The following is a 21,709-nucleotide window of genomic DNA, read 5'->3' as shown; positions in this document are numbered from 1 at the left end:
ACTTTTGTGTTTCCTTCCACTGTTCCTAAACCCCTGATCAAAGCTGAAAATAGCCAGTCCTACCTACCACTCAAATCGTCTGACTTCTTTGTAATAAATACAATTAAAGATCCACACCTGTTTACAACACAAACACACAGGTGTTGGAGACTGACCTACAGAAGAAGATCAGCACCGTTCAGATGCTACATGAGCAGGTCAGAGGAAACCTCACTGACTTCACATCGCAGCGTAAACAGCTAGAAGACTACATCTCACAGATGTCTGCATGGCTAAAAAGCATGGAGGACTCTTTGGTTTCCTCTCCAACCGGATCGGATCCTGAGGACATCTGCAGAGTAAAGGTGCGACCTAAATAAGTGTCAAAGATTAAGAAAACTGTGAACAGTCTGCTGGACAGACAGAGATACTGAAGTTTTAAGCCAAAATCCTAAACTACATATCTAAACATCACTGGCAGGACCTTCAGAAAGAGCTTCAAAATCAGCAGGGGAGCATCGATTCGACCAGGGAGAGCCTCAACAACCTGTGCAGAAAATATCCATCTGAGGAGTTGGCCGGCTTGGGGTCGTCTCTCACCGACCTCATCAAGACTTACGAGTCTGTGAACCAGCTTTCTGCCAGGACACTGAACTCACTACAAAACTGTCTTCAGCAACAATTCAATGGTGAGGCTTACAACTTTATAATTTCTTACAGTCTAAGAAACCAAAGACGGTACAAAGTCCGACCACTAGATGGAGGCAAAATATTTCTAATGGGATTCTTAGTGTAAGGGACAAAGTTGTGTCAGGTTCACTGAGAGGGATAATGTGGATGTTTTATGGAGGATTTTTTTTCCTTTTTTTTTTTTTCCTTATCATTACAGAATGAAGCTTAAATTTAGTTTGAAGGAAAAAAATATTCAAAAATATTCAAAGAGTTTTGGTTTGTTATTTAATTTTAAATATTGAGAAATGGAAAAAATATCTTCTTCTATCTTAGATGGAAGGTGGACTGCTGGAATTGCTGTTTTCTTTCCAAACAGATTTAGATTAACCTGGATCAGGATAGGCTACATGCTAACTAATATAGTCACAGGATGTTTGCATGCTGAAAGAGAAGTCATGAGGATGACTATGTGGTGTATTTTTTGTCCTAGTGTAGTCTAGAAGGTAAATATTTGTATTTGCATCTTCAGACCTTGTCCAGGAGTTTCATCACTGGCTTTCAGAGCAAAGGGAGATTGTGAAAGAATGCTCTGATCGATCAGGAGACACTCAAATAGTGGAACGTAAGCTGCAAAAACTTAAGGTAATGGCGTGCATCTTTACTCCTCTAATGTAAAATAAAATACACTTTGGAAAAAATAAACAAACATTGCGGTTTGTGTCTTAGGGCGCGATGGATCGTGTGGAGGAAGGCGAGATAAGACTCAAGCAAGTCTGTGAGGAAGGAGAGAAACTTCTTCTTCATCTTCCCAAAGCCAGCGCTGGGCAAGTCCAGCAGCACCTGTCATCAATCCAGCAGGACTGGGACAGCTTTGTGGAGCAGTGCAAGCAGAACCAGCAGATCCTTGAGGACAGCGCATCCCTCATGAAAGGGTAACAGACTGACGTAAGCTAGTTGTATAGCACTGCTTGTGAATGCGCTGTTGTCAAGCAAGACCCTGTCAAAACCCTTATAGGTTTGAGGGTCGCCTCAAGAAACTCAGGTGGTGGTTGGAACACATGGAAAGCCGAATGACTACTGATCTACTGGAGGCCAAACAGCGTGGCTCTGAAAGGGCTTTGATTGAGCAGGTGGAGGAATACCAACAGGAAGTGCTCAAAGAAAGGTGTTTAAGCTGTGTATAGCTAAAGAAATTCATATTTTTACCTTCCAATAAATGCATTTTTTGTGGTTCCTAATGACTCTTCCTCCAATAATTTACAAATGTGACGCAGGGATTCGTTTGAGCGTCTCTGTCAGGAAGGACAAGCTCTGAACGAAGGCGGACGAGGAGACGGCAGCGAGACAAGAGTCTCGGCTCATCTGCAGTCCCAGCACCAGGCCCTGTTGAGGTGTGTGAGGGAGAGGCTGCGCAGTTGCCAGCTCACTTTACAAGAACAACAAGCGTTTGAAGAGACTCTGCAGACTACCTGGGTGTGGCTTAATGGCGTGCAGGAGCGTCTGGCTTCACTCAACAGCACCGTTGGCAACAAAGAAACTCTGGAAAAAAGATTAGGTCTCATCCAGGTCAGTAAGCAAAGCTATTTTACTGCTTACTTTGTATATTTAATATCATTTGAATGGTGGCACAGTGGGGTCATAGTTAGTTTTTTCCATTTTTTCTAAAGGATATCCTGCTAATGAAGGGTGAGGGTGAAGTGAAGCTCAACATGACCGTAGGAAAAGGAGAACAGGTTTTAAAACACAGCAGGATTGAAGAGCAGGAGACCATATCTTCACAGCTCCAGAACCTAAAGGATGCATGGGCTAATATGCTAATGACGGCTATGAGTTGCCACAGGTATGAAACATGTCCTCCTTTTATAACTCTGAGAGAGGTTTTAGAGAAGACGGTTAATATAATTCACAATGTCCTTTCTACTTTAAAACCACAAACTTCAATGTGTTTGGCTGAGATTTTATGACAGACCACATTTTGCATATTTGTGAAGTATAGGGAAAAATTTAATTGAATGCTTTTACAATTAAAATTTTGAAGTGTAGCATGCATTTATAATCAGCCCTCTTTACTCTGATACCTCTTATAAAATTTTGTTTAACCAATTGTCTTCTGAAGTCACCTAACAAGTTAAGAGGCTTCCTGTTAGTGCAACTTAATCTCTCTATATATGCAGTTTTTCTCTGAAGGCCTCAGGTTTGTCATTATTGTAACACAAGACTAAAGAGGAGACTGGCGTCTAATGAATTGATTGGACTATAAATGGAAGTAAATACACAGCAACTGTAGAAAAAATATGGTAGAGGCTACAAAACATTTGAGAAAAAAATTTAGATTCATCACAATAACCTTAAAAATACTACCATAGAATAGGGTCTGATAAGAGCATATTTATGCATTAAATTGGCCTAGTTAAGGTGAATTTATGTGGCATGTCTTAAAAGCTTGAGTTATTTTTCAAAGCTGGAAGACACCTTCACCAAAAGACTTACTGCAGCAAAGAATTGGCAGCAAAAATGGTGTGAAAATAAATTTTTCTTCCATTTTGTGTTGGTCTACTGTCTAAAATGCCCACAAAATGAAATGAAAACAAACAATTAACAGGTCACTAATTAACATATAATTCCTCGTAGTCGACTGGAGTGGACCGTGGCCCAGTGGAGCGCCTTTCAGGAGAATAAGAGCCAGCTGCAGCAGTGGATGGAGTCAGTTGAGCAGGAGGTTGGGATGACTCAACCTCAGCAACCAGGCCTCAAAGAGAAGAGCGCCTTACTGGAGCGATTGAGGGCCGTCCAAGCTGACGTGGACACTCATGCAGCAGCTTTGTCACACCTAAGTGAGAAAGCAGTGGAGCTGCATGAAAAAACTGGCGACCAGACATTTGGGCCAGAGTCGAGGGCAGAGCTCCACACGCACTTTGCTGATATATCAGCCGTCGTCAAGGTAATACAGATCAATGGGAAACAGATGGTAAATTCTAGATGTTCATTGGGGGGCAGGTACATGAAGAAACTAAACGTGAGAGTCTTCATAGCGACGACAAATTTAGTCACATTTAACGTTTCAAACAGAAAGTCTAGAAGGTAACAGTTGTAGTATTGGACTGTTTAGAAATTAATCTAAACATTTTTTAGAGACACTCAGCTTTATACACAAGAATCTAAACAACAAACACCATATGACCTCAGGTGTTCCAGCTGTGAGAGAAGCCCACTTTGACCATATGACCCATAAAAATATAGTGAAGTTGTGGATACAAAAATCAAACTATCTCAAATTAATGAACAATGTTGGTAAATCTTACTAACACCATAAATTCCAGGCTTTACTACATGAATTCAGTGATTTTGAAACATTTTTACTCACATGTGTAACAACATACAGTCAAGATATTGAAATAACAGACACCCACCACTTTTATCAAGACATTTTTTTAAAAACAGTTAGCAAAAAAGACCAACAAAGAAGTTAAATATTCTCCACAATAACTTGTAAATTATTCAAAATTAGACATATTGATTTCATTTTTTTGTCTTTACACTGCAGTATCTTTTGTTATTTCTAAAACACCCTCAGTAGAACCTGACATAACGTAGACATTGTCTCTTTCTCATCTGACGTGTGATATTAACATTCAGTTTGTTCCACAAAGGGAAAAGTCCAGTCCTTGCAAAAAATCGTGTCTGAGCATGAGGAGTACCTGGACGCTGTGAGAGACTTCAATGACTGGCTTGTTTCAGCCAAAGAGGAACTTCAGCGTTGGTCTGACCTGTCAGGAGACTCCATCAATATTAGAAGAAAGCTGTCCAAAGTACAGGTAAGGAAAGTGAAAACTGGAATAATAATAGTAATAAATTGGCTTCCTTGTGAGAGATTATTTTCTCTCAGCTCACAGCAAATTAAATGTAAGTAATCTGAATGTAGCTCCAGTGAAATCAGTTTCCACATTGTTTGCAGTGAAGAGGAATGTTTACTATATTAAATTTTTAACTTGTGTTTTTTTTTTGTTTTTTTTACAGGAGCTTCTTGACTCGAAGCAGAGAGGCAGGGAGAGACTGAACCGTGTTCAAAGATATGGGGCAGTAGCGAGGGATTACACGGGTTCGGGGGGCTACGAGGCGATGGAGCGAGAGGAAGCAGCGCTCCTGTCATCATGGGAGCAGTGGGAACGCGTGGCTCTACAGACACGTGCCAGTCTGGAGACATCGCTCTCACAGATATCGAGCTCTGAGCAGGAGTTCAGCAGTCTGTCAGCGCAGCTGGAGCAGGACCTCCAGGATTTCAGCCGTCAGCTGCAGGGTTGCCGACTTCGACTTTGTCAGGCGGAGAAGAAAAATGAGGGAGAGGAAGCAGTTAAAGGCTGGCAAATGGCAAAGGTAGGCCTACGTGTGTGAGAAAATAACTTTCAGGGTTTATAGGTGTTTGAAATCCTTAAAAATGCTTACATTTCTCTGAGGTTTTTTCAAAGTTTGGAAAGTCCTTGAAAGTTTTTGATATTCAAACTGCACAGTTTTGTAACAAAGTGCAATCTAATGTTTGATTAAAAGCCTAAATTTCATACACCTAACAAAAAGACTTAGACATATTTTTTCTCATCATCTGAAGTTAAATATAACTAAACATTTCTTGTTTTAGGTTAAAATTATTTCTATTTGCTGAATGCCGAATAACTTAATGAGAACATTTGTAGAGTTTTTTTCTTTTATGTTTAAGTATTTTAATTGAGCAGGAAGGTAATTTATCTTAACATGACTTGTTTGGTTTGTTACAATGGTATTAATATTTATCATTCGCAATCGCTCGATGACTTATTAACTTGTGTAATTGGAATTAAGGTTGGCTTGTACTTTATACACAAACAGTGTTGTTGAAATTGGGGGAAATTAGCATAATTACTGTTTTGCTCTCAGACCAAAGTGTGTCAGAGCGACATTTCAAAACATAAAATTCTGTAGAATATTATCATAAGACATTATTAAAACAGTATCATATAATACTATCATATATAATTGACACTATTTTTTTAACTTTATTTATTTGTATTGCTTTTATCTCCAAAGGGCGTTGCTGGGAAAGTTTGAAAACTTACTTTAAAAATATTTGAAAAGTGCTTGAATTTTATCCTGAGAAAAGTGTACGAACCTTGAACTTTACATTATGCATGTGTTTAAAGGTTTACTGTTTGTGTCTGTCATCACTACTCATTTGTTCTACGTACAGGACACGTTGGACGAACTGGTCAAAGCTGAGGCCATGTCTGATCGTCTGAAGACTCAACTCAATGATCTGTGCCGATTCTCCAGGGAAATGGCCACTCAGTCTGAGAGAGTGTCTGCCCTTATTAAGGACTATAACAGGTCAGAAAAAAATGCCAGTAATGTTAACGAGTAATCGTTACCCTCAACTAAAAAAAGAAAGAAAAACAGCTGCAGCAGTTTAACTGTAACAGGATACACATTTTCATAACCAGTGAAATTATTTTCTGTAGGCTTACAAACTAAATCAGCTATCGCACAAGTCTGAGCTTTATGGAAACAGTTCCAGATGAAGGCTGTTGTTTTTTTTAAAGCCATTAGAAACCTCATTTAACCTTATATACCATCCTGAAGATGATGGGTGAAGCTGAGTACTTTTCAAACCTAAAAGAAAACCTGCCAGCAGATGAAAAAAAACTATTCAGTCAGACTACAAACAGCTGCATCGGATTTGTTTTAGAGGGTCCTAGTCAAATTCCAGACCAAAATCCAATTAAGTCTGTAGCAAAGACTTGAAAAACAAGTAGTTAACAGATATAAATTACCTTTTTGTTTTAGTCAAGTAACTTCAAATCAATCTGAAAACTTTATTTTTAAGGTGATGGTTTTGTGTTTAAAAAGAGTTTTTATAGGCAATAACCTGTGCATCTGAAGAAAAACACAGATAATGGAGTGAGAAGATATGTATATTTTAAGTATTTACAAAATATTCTATAAAAAAAAATCTTACTGACTTTTTCCAGTTTGAGTCTTCAAGCCACCAGAGAGTGTCAGAGCAAAGAGAAGGGGCTGGATCAAGGCTTCCGCTCAGCTTTCAGAGAATTTCAACAATGGTTGGTTAACGCCAAGATCAACACCGCCAAATGCTTTGATGCTCCTCAAAACCTCAGTGAAGCTTCGTCTAGTTTCCAGAAGATCCAGGTATAATAAAAAAAGCTGACTTCATAATCACAGACACCCTGTTACACAGTAAAGATTAAATATTTAACATGTTTTCGTATTTTTAGTGACCTGCTGCTGTTTTGCATTTAAGTTATGACCTTCCATCTGGCCTTTTCCTTCCAGGAGTTTCTTAATGACAAAGAACAAGGTCAGTCAAAGCTGAATGCTGTGATTGTAAATGGAGAGCTTGTCTGTAGCATCGCAGCTAAAGACAAAACCGATGCAGTTCGGGGTAAAATGAACACTGCCAGAGAAGACTGGAAAAACATCATATCCAATCTGCATAACAGAGAGACGAGTTTGCAAGTAAGCATTTAAATGCCTCTTCTCAACCACTGGAAACCATCTCTGCTATTATTCTCCAAAGCTTTTAGTTTCCTAGTTTACCAGTAGGACTCCGTTCTTGCTGTTCCAGAACCTCATTTCACAGATGAAGGATTTTGAGGCAAGTGCAGAGCCTCTTCAGGAATGCCTGAATGCAACAGAGCTGGCTGTGCAGGAGAGCAGCACACGACTTCATGATCTGACTGCAAAGAAGATGGAGCTTCACAAGCTGCAGGTACCGCAGTCCAAAATCAACCAGACTTGAAACACCGACTGAAAGCCGTCATGTAACCAGTAAATGCTGGAGCATGACCGTCACAATTCATTTCATGTGAAGGACTCTCATCATTAAAGCTCTGATAAAAATAGTGTTTAGTAGAGATGCACTGGTTGGAGAACCTTGTGGTCAGTTTTCGATCAAATGTTTTATAAATCAACACCAATAACCAAATTTCTCGGTAAAAGCTAAAAATAACAACAAAATAATTTTTTATCTACTTGTCTGTATTAACTGGGTATTTATCTGTTTTTACAGCAAAATGCTTATAGTACAATAATTTTTAAAAAAAGGAGCCCTCTATGCATTACTGAAAAATCACCAAGGTTATGAGTCAGAGGTACCTTTATAAGTAAAACCTTACTAAGAAGAATTACATCATGTCCCATTTATTTATTTACAAAGCAGGTTATTGCTCACTAATGTCTTTTTGCACACTTGAAACGCACATCACTAAGTAATCATGATTTGTCCAACTCAATACTTGAGCTGCAAAAACCCTCATTTAATGTTTTGTGTTAGATTGGTCAGTCACAAACATAAACTTTTAAGTAGCTTTCCTGATGTAAACAATTATTTATAAGCATTCCCTTGACCATAGGATTTCTGAAAGATTGATATTTGCTGATGCAGCATGTATTATGACAGATAGATTGAGACTCTGTTATGAAATCAATAACCTTGCTTTAACATGCTGAGCTTCCTGGTTTTTGCCAAAGTCAGACTCCCTGTTTTGAACCAGCATGTTAAATGAACAGCTGAAATGCATTAGTGGAAAAGAGTTACCTTTTTCAAAGTTTTTTATACCTTCTGCACTTGATCTGACTTCATTTATAAACATCGCACTGACTTCAAAACGTATAACTGAGTCATTTTGCCTCAGTAACACCTTCCACACGGAAATAAATTATATTTTTAGATTCAGACTGACCGATCACCAATCAGAGCCAGTCAAACATAAAAACACCCGTCCAGTTCTTGGTGCATCTCGTTCAGTTCTTGATGCGTTTGTTTAGAATGCATTTTCATGCACCTTTGCTAACTGCCAGCACGTCCTGCTTCTCTTTGCTAACTATATGTCTGCTCAATAGTGTCTACATGAATAAAATATTGCTGAAGAAGGCCGTAGGAATATATTTCCTGTTTACAACTTCCTCTTTAGAGCTGGACTCTTAACACTTGCTAGGCTCCTCATTTGCTTTTCCTTTTTGCCATGTTCTCATCTCTTAACAACCTGCTCTTTGCCTCACTTTACTTGTCTTATAAATCTGAGTGTCAGCTTGCATGCCTCTGTGATAACCTGCTTGTGCTCTTTCAGTCTGTGCTTGAAGACTTAGCTTCTCACGAAGTTCAGCTGAACAGGCTGAAAGAGAAGGCCCAGCTGTTGTTGGATGAACACTCGGCCGGGAAGGGCTTTGTGCACCGTGTGTCGCAGCTCTCTGCTCAGTGCCTAGCTTTAACCAACCTTACTAAGGTAAAGTAATGCCTGAGACCACCTGTGCACTGGGACTTTTATAGAGTTATAGCTGGAGATGATACAGAGGTACTAGACTGGAGTGACACCTGAGTTATGTGTATTTTTACAAGTTTTAGGGTGCATTCACACCAGCTTTGTTTAGTCCACTTTAATCAAATCAGATTTATTCGAAGTGGTGAGAATATGCAATCAAACTCTGATGCAGAACAAAAAAGCGAACTCTGGTTCGCCTAAAAACCTCGGTCGCGGTTTGGTTGATGTGAACTCTAGTGGAGTTTTAATACACTGTTCTATAGTTTATACTGACTGTAGAGCAGTGCATTATGGGTAGATACAGCCAAAACAAAAATAAGAATCTAGCGCTACAGGGAAAAATTGCTTGTGGTTTTGTTTACCACTGACAAAAGAGAAACCCTTAAACCACTAAAACCTGGTACCACTCCATGTTTGTTTAGATTTTGTGAAGAAGATTTTGTGTTTTCTTTGGAGGTTTTCGTGTCATTTCCTTCAGGAGTTCTTGGTGCAGCGCCACCACAGGTGAGGGGGCAGACAAGGTTTTTCAATTGGCTTGGTTCATTTGACAGATAGTGCAGTGTGAAAACGAGCCACCCAGCTGAAATTTAACAAATGTTTCAATTTGGTCCCCAATCCAACCGAGTCCACCAAACTATCAGGTGGGAAAACACCCTAAAACTGTAAAGATGCAACATTTTCACTGTCAAACACAGATGTAATTATTTTGATTATGGAAATTACATTTCCTAACTTTTGTTGAACTCATGTGTACAACCTATTCTGGTAATTCTTTGGATGTGTGATGGTTTGATGGTTCTGGATGTGCAGGAGAAGGCTTCTCGTATCGATCGGATCGTCACTGAGCACCAGCTTTTCTCCCAGGGGTTGGAGGAGCTGCAGAACTGGGTGGCTGACACCAGCCACATGCTGCAGACTTACAGCGCTCCAACAGCTGACAAAAATGTTCTTGACAGCAGAATGATCAAGCTGGAGGTTTAGAAAATTATTAATCATTTCAAATTCCCCGATGTATTTGAAATTCTGTGTTGTGATGAATTTAAACGGTTGCTTGTTGCTTCAGGCTCTGCTGACGGCTCGCCAGGAGAAGGAGATCCAGCTGAAGATGTTGATCACAAGAGGAGAGTCGGTGCAGAGAAACACCTCCGCTGAAGGCGTGCCACTAATCCAAAAACAGATACAGGAGCTGAAAGACTCATGGGATGCCCTCCTCTCTGCTGCCATTCTTTGCAAAAGGTATTTCCTTCTTGGTATTTTTTATTTTATTTTTATTTTTTACAACTATTTGGTAATTGGGGCCTGCCATAGCAATGCATTGGGGAGCATTGAAATGCCAACCAAGTGCCACGAAGTTAACATCTGACTTTTACTTTTGTACCAACTCTAAATTTCTTGTGTCTAAGCAGATAAGCAGTATTTCAAAAGAACTAATGTTTTCTAAACAATAATTAATTTGGTGTTAAGAGATGAGCGGGGTTTTTTGTAACGATCTGCCACGAAGTATTAATCAGATTTTTACTTTGAGTTGAAAGTCTGTTTTATAATATATTTACCACCGGTGACAAATAATTTTTTTTTTTCAATTTTCTGCAAAATTCACCAACTGCACAATTGTTAAGTAGCATAAAATAAATAGTGTTTCAAAAGAGCAGAAGAAATTTTGTTTTTTGAACAATAACAATATTTGTTGTTATTCTGTTGCTAAGAGATGAGCGCGTTTTCTGGTAACCAAGTGCCACGAAGTAAACATTTGATTCTTACTTTTGTAGAAGTAAAAATCAAAATGCAGTGCATTAACATTAATACAAATATTAGTAGGCACTGTCTTTTCTCTAAAATAAGCTTTTTAGCAATTTTTAGTTTTATTTATTAGCCAAGTTTAGCACACTGAATGGAGGAAGTAAATGTAAGACAACATGTTAGTGATTTCCCACATGCCACTGACAGCATTTAGGCTGCATTAGCATTTTGGCTAATTTTAGCTTATACACTAATTTTAAATTTATTGAATGGAATAAGTCCATGTTACTCAACATGCTTGTGACTCACCACATGCTATTCAGTACATTGTAGCTTACTTTAGCATTGGTGCTAATCTTTAGCATCAGAACGCTGGGTTCCAACAGACGGGCACACTTTGCCCCGTTTAAAGTTCTTCAGAAATGTTCTAGTTAATTTGTTATTCACACGATATCTCACCTGAAAAATCTCTAAAGGCAAGGCAGAGACAAAGTTTAGGATCATGTAGTCATAAAATATGAAAACATTTACCACTAATGGAGACCATTTATAGTATAATTTTGCTGTTGTAAATAATTTTAGAATCACCTTTGCCTCACATTATTTTTAATGTTAATAATCCACAGTCAACTGGAAGGTTCATTGTCTCAGTGGACGAGTTACCAAGAGGACGTCCGTCAGTTTCTGGCTTGGATCGAGGACGTAGAGGAAAGTCTCGATGTCACCGATAAGCAGTGCCCAGAGATGAGAGACAAAACTGCAAATCTAAGCAAAACAAAGGTGCTTTATTCTGTCTGTCATTTAGACAATTCTTTAAAAATAATATTAACATTTAGCTAGTACAATTTGGACTCTGATCATGTATTTTTCCTTTTTTGTTCAGTTGCTTTATGAGGACATACTCAGCCACAACACCCTGCTGGAAACCATTACTGCCAAAAGCGCCAGAATCACTGAAAACTATGTCGCTCAGCTGGAGCTCCAAGAACTTCAGGAGCGGTACAACACCGTCAAAGACAATGCCATGGTAATAATAGTAATATAAAAATCTTATCTTTTATTTAAGCTTTTTGTGGAAATATTTCACTATCAACAATGTGATTGACAATGCTTGCTACACTTTTTTCAAAATGCATTCACAAAATAACTTCAATCTATAAAACGAGACCTTTGGTAATAGTTAAAATGTCATTCTTCTTTTTAATTAACAAGGTTGACTGTTAATTTTACATTTTGTTTGCTCAAACAAGAGAAATTCATTCAAGAACATAGTAATCATACAGAGGGTAAACCCTATAGTCATAAAATTTTAACTGATTTTAACCCACAAACAAATCTTTAGACAGCAGAGACACCCACACAAAACTAAATAAATAGCATTTTTACAGTAGAAAGAAAAAAGATACTGCTATTAAATAGTCATTTGTATTCCATATTAACAGGAATACAAAAAAAAAAGTGAGAAAAAGCATTTAACATCTGATAATTAATTCGGTAAATTACTGTTGTTTTCCTCAGAGGGCTGTTGGTAAGGCTGAAGAGCTGGTGAAAGCTCACCAGGAGTATCAATGGGACATTCATTCCTTTGAGGAGTGGCTGAAGGAAGAAGAAGAGAAGCTCAGCTGCTACACCCAGCTGGAGGGAGATGTGGACATGTTGGAGGATACCCTCCAAAAGCTGCAGGTTTGAAACCAAACGCTACTGATACTTTTCTGCTGACGTCAGTAAGCTTGATGCATGATAACGAACACTCATTCATGTAGCAAGAAACTGCATTTAATTTTAAAAAAAAAGGGAAATGATGAGAGTGATCAACAGGAACCGTTTAATTCCAGGAACTGCAGCTACACTGCACAGAAGGTCAGGCTCTGCTGAACACCTTGTTGCTGAGCCGGGAACTGGTTGTCCCCTGGGGTCTGCCTCAGATAGAGGACCGGGCACTGGAGACGCTCCAGCAGGAGTGGAGGCTTTATCAGGCACAGCTGGCCGACACCCGCGCTCAGCTGAACAGCGCCCTGGCCAAACTTCGACAGATGGAGCAGAAGTTCCAGCGCCTCGACAGCTGGCTGAAAGGCATGGAAACCAAAGCGCAACTGCGCTCCAATCGGCGGTCCGATCGAGCCACGAAGAGCGCTCAGCTACAGATGGTGAAGGTCGGTAAACGGATGGGAACTTGTAATGTTCCATTCTTATATTTAATCCAGTATGAAATGCTTTTTTTATGGTACAGTGAGTTTGGGCTGATTGGGACGCTCCTGTTTTACATTTGCTGAATGAGAAACTGGTTTATCCTGAGTTTTAAAAATCTGTGTTAGAATTGAAGCATAAATCCCAACAGTAATTATATTCCCTCCTTTTTTTAGAGCTGGCAGGAAGAAGTCCTTGTTTATCAAGAGGAAATGGAGGGCCTTACTCTTTTGGCTCAGCAGGTTCTGGATGAAACCCACATTAGCAGTCGGATCAGTACCAGAGCCACCCAGATCACAGTCCGCTACCATGCCCTGCTCCTGCACTTACTGGTAATAGTAGCTAATTACAAAATAACTCTAAAATTCATCTAATCTGTTTCATTTATCCACATTGTCTGCACTTGTTGACTTTGTTCTATAGAAATAAACAAAGAAACAAATGTTTTCATATGACTTTAAACTTTTGTTACTTTAAGCCACAAAATATTGTTGTATTTTATTGGAATATTAAGTAGAGAGTAGTGGATAATTCATACAAAAATAATACAAATAAAATTAGTTTATTAGTTTATTTCAAACATGACTGGAAAATGAACGAATAAAATAAAAAAAAAGATATGACAGGATATACAATCAACAAAGATTTCATACTATTTATAGTGTAACAAATCAATATTTTCAAAATGGGGTGTGACGAAACTACCACTACCTCAAAGTCAAAACTGCCCTCATCTGATCATCTTGTCTTATTGATGGATCATATTTCAGCCTCTATATCCAGTGTCTGTCTCTGTTTGAAAATGTTTTCAAACACAATATTTGTGTTTCCGGCCAGCAGGTTGTGTGTTTCTCTGTACATCATTTGTGTATTTTTATCAGATCATCACATCTAAGAGTATTTCACTTGAAAAATCCCACCAACAGCCAGTGAAAATCGGAAAGATAATGCAACATGGAAAATCTTTAGAAATTAAAGATCTTAAAAGTATGATTTGCATTTGCATGTAGCCCTCATTACTCTATCACCCCTAAAGAAAATACATAACAACAAATTAAAAATCATTCATCAGGCATTGTGTATAAACAGTGTTTCCCCCAGAAAACTTGCTAAGCTCGGTGCTCGGGGCACTGAGGTAGTCATCCAGTCAGGCAACAGGTTTTTGAGTTAAAAAATGTTTAAAGTTGACAGGAAATTTGAAAATATCACATGATACCTGTGTGTTATTGGAAGACTGGAATGTTAATACCTAAACACCAACTATGAAGTCTTAAGAAAGGCAATAATTAAGAAAAAACTAAAATAAATAAACGATGCTAAGCCAGACTTATAACACACTGTGGGAAACATAGTTTCTGTAAATTACATTTTTTCGGTTAGGCATCTCCTATTTTAACCACCACTGAGTTTCCTATTTTGTCTTTTATAATACAGGAGACGATCAAACAGCTCCAGGAGGAGGTGTCTTCGATAGAAGAAGCACAGTGTGTCTTCACCACATTCTCAGAGTGGCTCAGCACTGCTCAGAATAACTTCAGCACCGTAGCTATTAGTGTTGATGTAGTTGACCGCTTTGCTTTAGAGAGAAAGATGAAGAAACTTGAGGTAAAGTTTTCAACGCAGTGTGCACATTCCATTTGTTTATCTAAACTAGACTTCCTAGTGTTGCTCTATACTATGCACAAATATTGTTTAGCAACAACATTTTATGTCACTTCAGACTCTTCAGGGTGACATGGAGCAGGGTCACACTTACCTGAAGGCGACGAGGGAAAAGACGGAGCATGCCATGGCTTTCTTGGAAGAGCCTGAGGCAGATCAGCTCAGGGAGGAAGTGGACATTCAACTCTTCCAGCTTGAGGAGTTAACGACTTCTCTACGCACAGAGCACAGCTCCCTTGAGAAATACATTTCACTCTCCAAGGACTTCATGGATAAATACAAAACCCAAGCCCAGTGGGTGAAGGAGACAAAGAACTTTTTAGCGTCAAGTTTAGAACCAAAAGCCGAACTCTACCAGAAAAAAGCTCAATTGGCAAAATATAAGGCAAGTTTTTCTTCAGTTAAATTGTGATTTCTTTCTCTCTTTTTTCTGCAAAAAATGGATTCAATGTTTCACTTTCTTCTCATTTATTCAGACTGTTCAGCAGACGGTAGATTCCCATGAGCCAGCTGTGAAGTGTGTCATTGAGAAAGGAGAGGCTCTCCTCAATTCGTTTAGCGACCCGACCATCAGTGAAAACATGAAAAAGTTACAGGCTGATTATGAAGACCTTTGTTTGGCAGCCAAGGTATGCACATGATAAACAAGTTCAGTTAATTTTTGAAACAAGAACTGGTTGCACAAACTTGAGTTCATTGTTTCTAATCTTCACTAGTTCATAATTGTACATTTTACAGACTAAAGAATATACAAATGACCTTATTGATATTTGGTTTAATGTTCCTGAGCAAATTGCAGAGAATCCATGCTTTTTTTGTTGCTATCAGCAAGTTACCAGCATAAATCTGGCTTTATAATTAAGTACTCTAGTTATCAGAATTGGTAGAGCTCATTTTTATTGTTCGGTTTTCTGCCACAAACATAGCTTTTCAGTTGATATGGGTATGTTACTGGAGACGTGCGCGCACCCCGTCAGGACACATCCTCGGTGGTGGTGGAGCGAGCGGAAGGGCGGATCTCCCACATATGTCGAAACCCAGCCTACTTATAGGCAGGCCAACAGCGCCACAAATTAATGTAATCAAATTAACAAAAAAAAAAAAAAAATTATCCAAACTCCAAAATATCTCAACAAAGAATCATTCAACTAAAGTCTGTACAAAATAATATAGAAAAAAAAATAGATAAAAATAATTAATAATGGGCCCAAAGCACATAAAAGGTACATTTCATACATTCTCCATAAGTTTAAGGTGAAGTCCATTACACAGATGCTTGATGTTGAGCCCATTTAAAGCCAGTTTATATGTGTTAAGGCATCATTTTCCTTTAGTAAATTGGATCAAACTTAAATTGGAACAACCAAATATTCCTCATGTCGTTCTGGTCAAATATCCAAGGGTGGTTTCTCTGCCACTTACTAAGGAAAATTTTTTCAAACATTGGTAAGGTTAGAGAAAATGCGGATTAGAGGAAATCCACAATATATTCAAAAATGTGCATCTAATTCTTATTTGTGCTTGTTGTAGAAACATGTGCAGAGCCTTGTGGAGTGGGTAAAAGAGCACGAAGATTACAACAGCGAGCTGCAGGAAGTTGAAAAATGGTTGTTACAGATGTCCAGCAGGCTTGTGAACTCAGACTCAATGCAAACTGGAAACATGGAGATGGCAACTCAGCAACTTGCCCGACACAAGGTGAGCATCTCCATAGTGTTTACATCACAATCAGTTTTTACATTTTATTCTGTTGCTATTTGAACTGATACATGGAATTACTCACCTTCCCTTCTGTTTGCGTGAATGTTTTTAGGCCATGATGGAGGAAATAGCCAGTTTTGAGGAGCGCCTTACCAGCTTGAAGCAGAAAGGAGAAGGTCTTATAGCCGGCTGCACAGAACAAGCGCAAGTTCAAGCTAAGATTAGTCAGCAAGTCCAGGCCCACCTACAGGGAACAAGAGACAGCTACTCTGCCATCTGCAGCACTGCCCAGCGTGTGAGTCACAGATAAACACAAGTATTCATCTATGCAGTAGAAAAAGCTGGTACAAACTATTTTCTTTTAGCTATATTTAGTTCGTTAGGTTCTGATCATTCTCTTTTAATAGGTCTACCTGAGTTTGGACCGGGAGTTGCAAAAATATGTCAGTCATCAGGATACTTTGCAACAATGCCAAACCTGGTTCTTGACTGTGCAAGAAGAGCTTCAGCTCAACGATCAGGGGCCAACCGGACTTCAGGAAGCTCTGAAGCAGGTGCTTAACGTCACGCAGGATTTGAAATTTCAAATTGTGATCGCTTACTTCATTTATTTTTCACATTTATTTCTATCACCTAATGTTACTCACACAGGTGAAGCACTACAGGGCTCTTCAGGAGCAAGCCAGCACATATCTGGACCTGGTGTGTTCTGTGTGCGACCTGTCTCATGATGCAGTAAGAGTTGCAGCTGCTGAGGTCCAGCAGATCAAGCTCATGGTCAGTGTTATCCTTGCTTTATTCCATGCGTAACTTGTGTACTTTACTTGAAATTAGGATTGTTGATATAAATAATAAATACTTTATACCTTTGTAAATTAAGATTTTAAGTTACTTTTAAGAGCTTTGTTTCTGACAGGAAGTGACAGGAGTCACACAATAGATTAAATAAACCAACAAGGAATGTCATTAAAAAATGAGCATATCCCTCTATTTGCATTTTAACAAAGATTACATTTTAAAAATGATGTTTTTCCTTCTTAGTAATGAAAAAGCCTATAATTTTATTACAGCAGTCTAAGCCATCTTATCAGCTTTTTGCATGCTCCACTGGTATGTCAACATCTCTCTATTATAATGAGTCTCTGAGGTTGGAGGGACCATCACCCTAATTCTTAACTCCCTCCACAATATCTCTGTCATTTCAAAACATTAATACTACTTTCACTCCGAAGAAACATGTCGGACAGATTAAAATCTAAATCTGAAATTTTGGGCTTGATTAAATCCACAGGACGAAGTATAGCTACTCAGAGAAACGTGTCGTGAATCTGACACCTGTCTCTGTGGTGGTTGTGTGCAAGTTACAAGAGGATAATGGGTTATAAGTACTAAAGTCGTGGTTTCTATGTGCGCAGATAGAAGAAAGGATGTCTACCGCACAAGAACTTTCAGAAAGCTGGAGGGAGATCAAAGAACAGAAACAAGATCTAACAGCCTTGTTCCAGGACATGGAGCAGCAACTTCTCAGCCTCTCTAGAAGACCAGCAGAGCTGGAGACTAAGATTGCTCAAAACATGTTGTTACAAGCCCAGGTGGGTACAAGCATCACCAGAATCATCACATTGACTTTGCACCTTTTTTCTGTGTATTAGCCTTTGGTGTGAGAAGAGACATTTAATCACTAGTTCTATCGCCTGTGTCTCAGGAGTGCTGCCAGCAACTGCAGTCTAAACAGAGCACCCTCACTAAAATGACAGAGACTGTGAGCAGACTGATTGGTGGCCAGGACACTGCAGAACACGCAGAGCTTGATCGTCTTAGCCACTCTTGGCTTGAGCTCTGCCACCAGGCGAACAAGCTCCAGGCCCAAAGAGAGGAGGATCTGCAGAGATCCAAAGATTACCATGACTGTATCACTGCAGTGGAGGAGCTGTTTGAGCAGGTGTCCAAAGAGTGGGACAATCTGGCAAGGTGGGTTTGAACATAAGGCAAACCTCTAATCAGTAAAATTAATTAGTGGTATAACCAAATATGTTAAATTATAGATGCAGTTTTTTGGCTTTCATCCTTAATTTTCTACATTTACTTTCATGATGGGTCTTTTTATCATGGTGTTATATAAGCTACTATAAAATACTTCATATATATATTATTCTTAAACAGAAGCAAAATTACATAATCTATAATGTGGGTGCTTCAGTGCAATAACACAGTACAGACCTATAAAATAGGACTAGTACTTTAAATTCAGGAATATTTCATGGTGACAGTTTTTAGCAGTTTCTATCACTTTTTTTAGTGATTAGCAAAGTTAGCATTGCTAACTGTAACATCAGTCTGTGTGTATTTCCAGATTGTAAATATATCAACTTAGTGTAAAAGTCTGTTTCTAAATCCTTAGAAGTTTAACAATTTTAGACCTAAGTTTCAAATATCCACCTGGATATTTTTGCTTATTTTAATTGTACGCAGCTCTTTAAATGTCCTGTGAGTAAATATATTTGCCCATTTCTCCATAACAACTGGAACTTTCAATATCTAGCAAGTTATTTTCGCAATCTACCATCTAGAAAAGTGTTCCTCATATTAATTTGACTCCCTGCTTTGGCAGGGGTGAAATTACCGTAATAACCCGATGTTGGCCGGAAAGCGCAACATCTCCCCTTTCAGAAACCGTTGGAATTTTTCAGATGGTGCAAAATGTGGTGGAATTACGGTACATCGTCCGCAAATCGTCACCAATAAGTTCGGTCTGTTAGAGTTAAGGGTGAAACTTCAAAAGAAAAGAGATAAACATCAGTTTGTTGCTTCCATGTGAACAAATGTTTAATAAATATGCAATGAATTGTTCATTTTTTTATTGCCACAGAACCGACGCTGAAAGTTCATCTCAACATTTGGAGGCACTAAGAAAACTCGCTGTGACTCTGGAGCAACAAAAAGGAGCCCTGGAGAACCTTAAAGAGCAGAAACAGAAAGTCATCCAACATTTAAACTTGGACGACAAGGAGCTAGTGAAAGAGCAAATCAGTCACTTCGAACAGCGGTGGTCTCAGATGCAACATCTGATCGAAAGAAAGATCCAGGACTCCATGGTGACCCTCGAGGACATGGGCCAAGTGGAGGCTCGTCTGAGAGAGGCTCGGGACTGGGCGGAGGAGCAGCAGCCTGCCCTGTCCGAAGCCATGAAAATGAGCCCACCGCCCGAACTGGCCCAGAGTTTCCTGTTCGACCACCTCAGCATCTGCAGCGAGCTGGAGGCAAAGCAGCTCCTCCTGGCTCAGGCCATGGCTGACGCAGACAGGGTGCTGCCGCGGCTGGGCCTCAGCGAGCGCCAGCACCTGCAACAGCTGATTTCCGACACGCAGTCGGAGGTGGAGTCTCTGAGCGTCAAAGTGGTGCAGCGGAGAAAACACCTCAGCAAGGCTTTTACGGAGAGGACGCAGTTCCTAATGGCCGTCAATCAGTCCATTTCCTGGGTTCAGCAGAATGAGAAGAAGGCCCAGGCAGAAGAATACGTTGCTTTGTTACCCGACGACCTGGCTAAGCAGGTGAGAACGTGCAGGAACATCCAAAGCAGCCTGAAAGCCTATCAGAGTGAGCTGACCTCCCTGTGGTCTCAGGGGAGAGACCTGATGAGGGAAGCCAGCGACGAGGAAAGGAATGAGATTCTCACAAAGTTGCAGGAGTTACAAAATATCTTCGACAGAACTTTGCACAGATGCGGCCAGAAGCTACAAGAGCTCGAAAAAGTACTCGTCTCGAGAAAGTATTTCAAGACCGACTTGGAGAAAATCTGCCAGTGGTTGAAGCAAGCCGACATTGTCACGTTCCCTGAAATAAACCTAATGGTGGGAGACGCTGAACTGCAAGCGCAGCGATCAAAGTACCAGCAGATAATCGAGCAGGCCGTCGAGTATGAGAACCTTCTCCTGATTGTGCAGAGAGCAGGCCAAGAGATACTGCCCACTCTGAACGAAGTAGACCACTGCTATTTGGATGAAAAACTCAACACCCTCCCTCAGCAGTACAACAGCATATTGGCTCTGGCCAAAGAGAAACAGGAGAAAATCCAGCAGGCCATCCTCACCAGGAACGAGTACACGTCCTTCATAGACGTCACCCACAAAGCCCTGAAAGAACTCGAGGACCAGTTCAACAACCTGGGGACTCAACCCGTCGGCCTTCAAACGGAGGACGTTGTCATTTTGCAGAGCGATTACAAAGCAATTCTGGCGGATCTCGGCAACCTTGGTCTGGCTGTGAGCGAGCTGAATCAGAAGAAAGAGGGCTTTCGTAGCACGGGGCAACCTTGGCGGCCAGAAGAAATGACTCAGCTTGTGAGCTTGTATAACGGGCTAAAGAGGCTGGTCGAACAGAAAGTCGAGCATCTTGATGAAACCTTAGAGTCTTTCGAGGACCACAAGGCAATGGCTATGCAAGTGGACTCCCAGTTGAAGGCTACAAAAGAGCAGCTGGTGAAAGTGAACGCGGAGACTCAGTCTGCAGAAGAGAGGCTGAAAAACTACCATGCCCTGGCAGGAAGCCTCCAGAGCGCCAACTCCCACTTGTCGAGGCTAATGGAGCAGATGGACTCTCTAGCGCCCCGTGTGGACCAAGCAGCTCACGACGCATCCAAAGAGCAGGTCATTTTGTGGCAGGATGAGCTGCGATCGCTACAGGCCGCAGTGGGCGAACTGATCGAGGAATGCGAGACCAGGTTCATCCAAAGCAAAGACTTTGAGACGGAGATGAAGAGGACGCTGGACTGGTTGCAGCAGATCCGGGACGAACTCAGCTGTGCTGTCATTGTTGATGTCAGAGTGGAGAAAGTGCAAGAGGAAATCAGAAAACAGCAGATCTTACAGGAGGAGGTGCAGTCCCGACTCAGAATAGTGGCCGCTCTCAGTAGCCAGGAGAAGCAGGAGTACATTAGTGCCAATGAGCTGGTCCCTGCTCATGTTGATATGAGCCTCGAAGAAATGGCAAAATTACAAGCAGACGTCCAAAAAGCCCTGAGTGCCAAACAGGTGGGATATTTTTGACTTGACCACAAACTCTTAATTCTCAACTTGATACGCTGCTGCCACACTGTTTACTGTCTTAGGGGTGAGCAATATGGACTTCAAGTTTTGTCACGATATTTTGTGTTATTATTGTGATAAGAACTATTTATTATTTCTTTTTTAGGTAAATGTATGACTGTGACTGTGTGTCACAGCAATTGTAGCCCCACAAACATAAATAACCCTCTTGAAAAACACTCCAATTTGTGACTGGTGTCTTTAGGACACCAACTATAAAATCTTCAAAAAGGCAATCATTAAAAAAAAACTAATACATTAACAATGCTAAGCCTGGTGGGGGCACAAGTAAAGCCTGGTGGCCTACCAGGCTTATAGTACACTGAGGAAAATCCTTAACTGTATTTTCAAATGTATTGCTATTTATTGATGCTTTCC

At 40.0% G+C, this 21,709-nt stretch overlaps 1 protein-coding gene across 16 annotated transcripts in view; it reads left to right on the top strand.

Moving 5' to 3' along the window:
• The window catches only part of syne1b (spectrin repeat containing, nuclear envelope 1b), a 99,755-nt gene that overhangs the window by 38,875 nt on the left and 39,171 nt on the right, over positions 1-21,709 (top strand). For 15 of the 16 annotated variants that reach the window (XM_028000698.1, XM_028000686.1, XM_028000699.1 and 12 more), the window contains 32 exons: positions 141-344; positions 461-668; positions 1,181-1,293; positions 1,378-1,583; positions 1,667-1,816; positions 1,926-2,217; positions 2,319-2,491; positions 3,283-3,592; positions 4,302-4,466; positions 4,669-5,025; positions 5,870-6,006; positions 6,648-6,825; positions 6,970-7,152; positions 7,262-7,405; positions 8,766-8,921; positions 9,768-9,932; positions 10,021-10,193; positions 11,324-11,477; positions 11,581-11,724; positions 12,216-12,380; positions 12,533-12,850; positions 13,061-13,216; positions 14,319-14,489; positions 14,605-14,931; positions 15,023-15,175; positions 16,077-16,244; positions 16,360-16,542; positions 16,655-16,801; positions 16,899-17,024; positions 17,663-17,839; positions 17,953-18,218; positions 19,117-21,277. In XM_028000698.1, the coding sequence (XP_027856499.1) occupies positions 141-344; positions 461-668; positions 1,181-1,293; positions 1,378-1,583; positions 1,667-1,816; positions 1,926-2,217; positions 2,319-2,491; positions 3,283-3,592; positions 4,302-4,466; positions 4,669-5,025; positions 5,870-6,006; positions 6,648-6,825; positions 6,970-7,152; positions 7,262-7,405; positions 8,766-8,921; positions 9,768-9,932; positions 10,021-10,193; positions 11,324-11,477; positions 11,581-11,724; positions 12,216-12,380; positions 12,533-12,850; positions 13,061-13,216; positions 14,319-14,489; positions 14,605-14,931; positions 15,023-15,175; positions 16,077-16,244; positions 16,360-16,542; positions 16,655-16,801; positions 16,899-17,024; positions 17,663-17,839; positions 17,953-18,218; positions 19,117-21,277 (8,130 nt within the window). The remainder of the gene's footprint in view (positions 1-140; positions 345-460; positions 669-1,180; positions 1,294-1,377; positions 1,584-1,666; positions 1,817-1,925; positions 2,218-2,318; positions 2,492-3,282; positions 3,593-4,301; positions 4,467-4,668; positions 5,026-5,869; positions 6,007-6,647; positions 6,826-6,969; positions 7,153-7,261; positions 7,406-8,765; positions 8,922-9,767; positions 9,933-10,020; positions 10,194-11,323; positions 11,478-11,580; positions 11,725-12,215; positions 12,381-12,532; positions 12,851-13,060; positions 13,217-14,318; positions 14,490-14,604; positions 14,932-15,022; positions 15,176-16,076; positions 16,245-16,359; positions 16,543-16,654; positions 16,802-16,898; positions 17,025-17,662; positions 17,840-17,952; positions 18,219-19,116; positions 21,278-21,709) is intronic. The other variant, XM_028000694.1, reaches the window with a different exon arrangement.

The sequence above is a fragment of the Xiphophorus couchianus genome, chromosome 19 (genome assembly GCF_001444195.1).
Source record: "Xiphophorus couchianus chromosome 19, X_couchianus-1.0, whole genome shotgun sequence".
Classification (NCBI taxonomy): domain Eukaryota; kingdom Metazoa; phylum Chordata; class Actinopteri; order Cyprinodontiformes; family Poeciliidae; genus Xiphophorus; species Xiphophorus couchianus.
The sequence above is the reverse complement of the archived record's forward strand: the minus strand, read 5'-3'. Positions and strand labels throughout refer to the sequence as shown.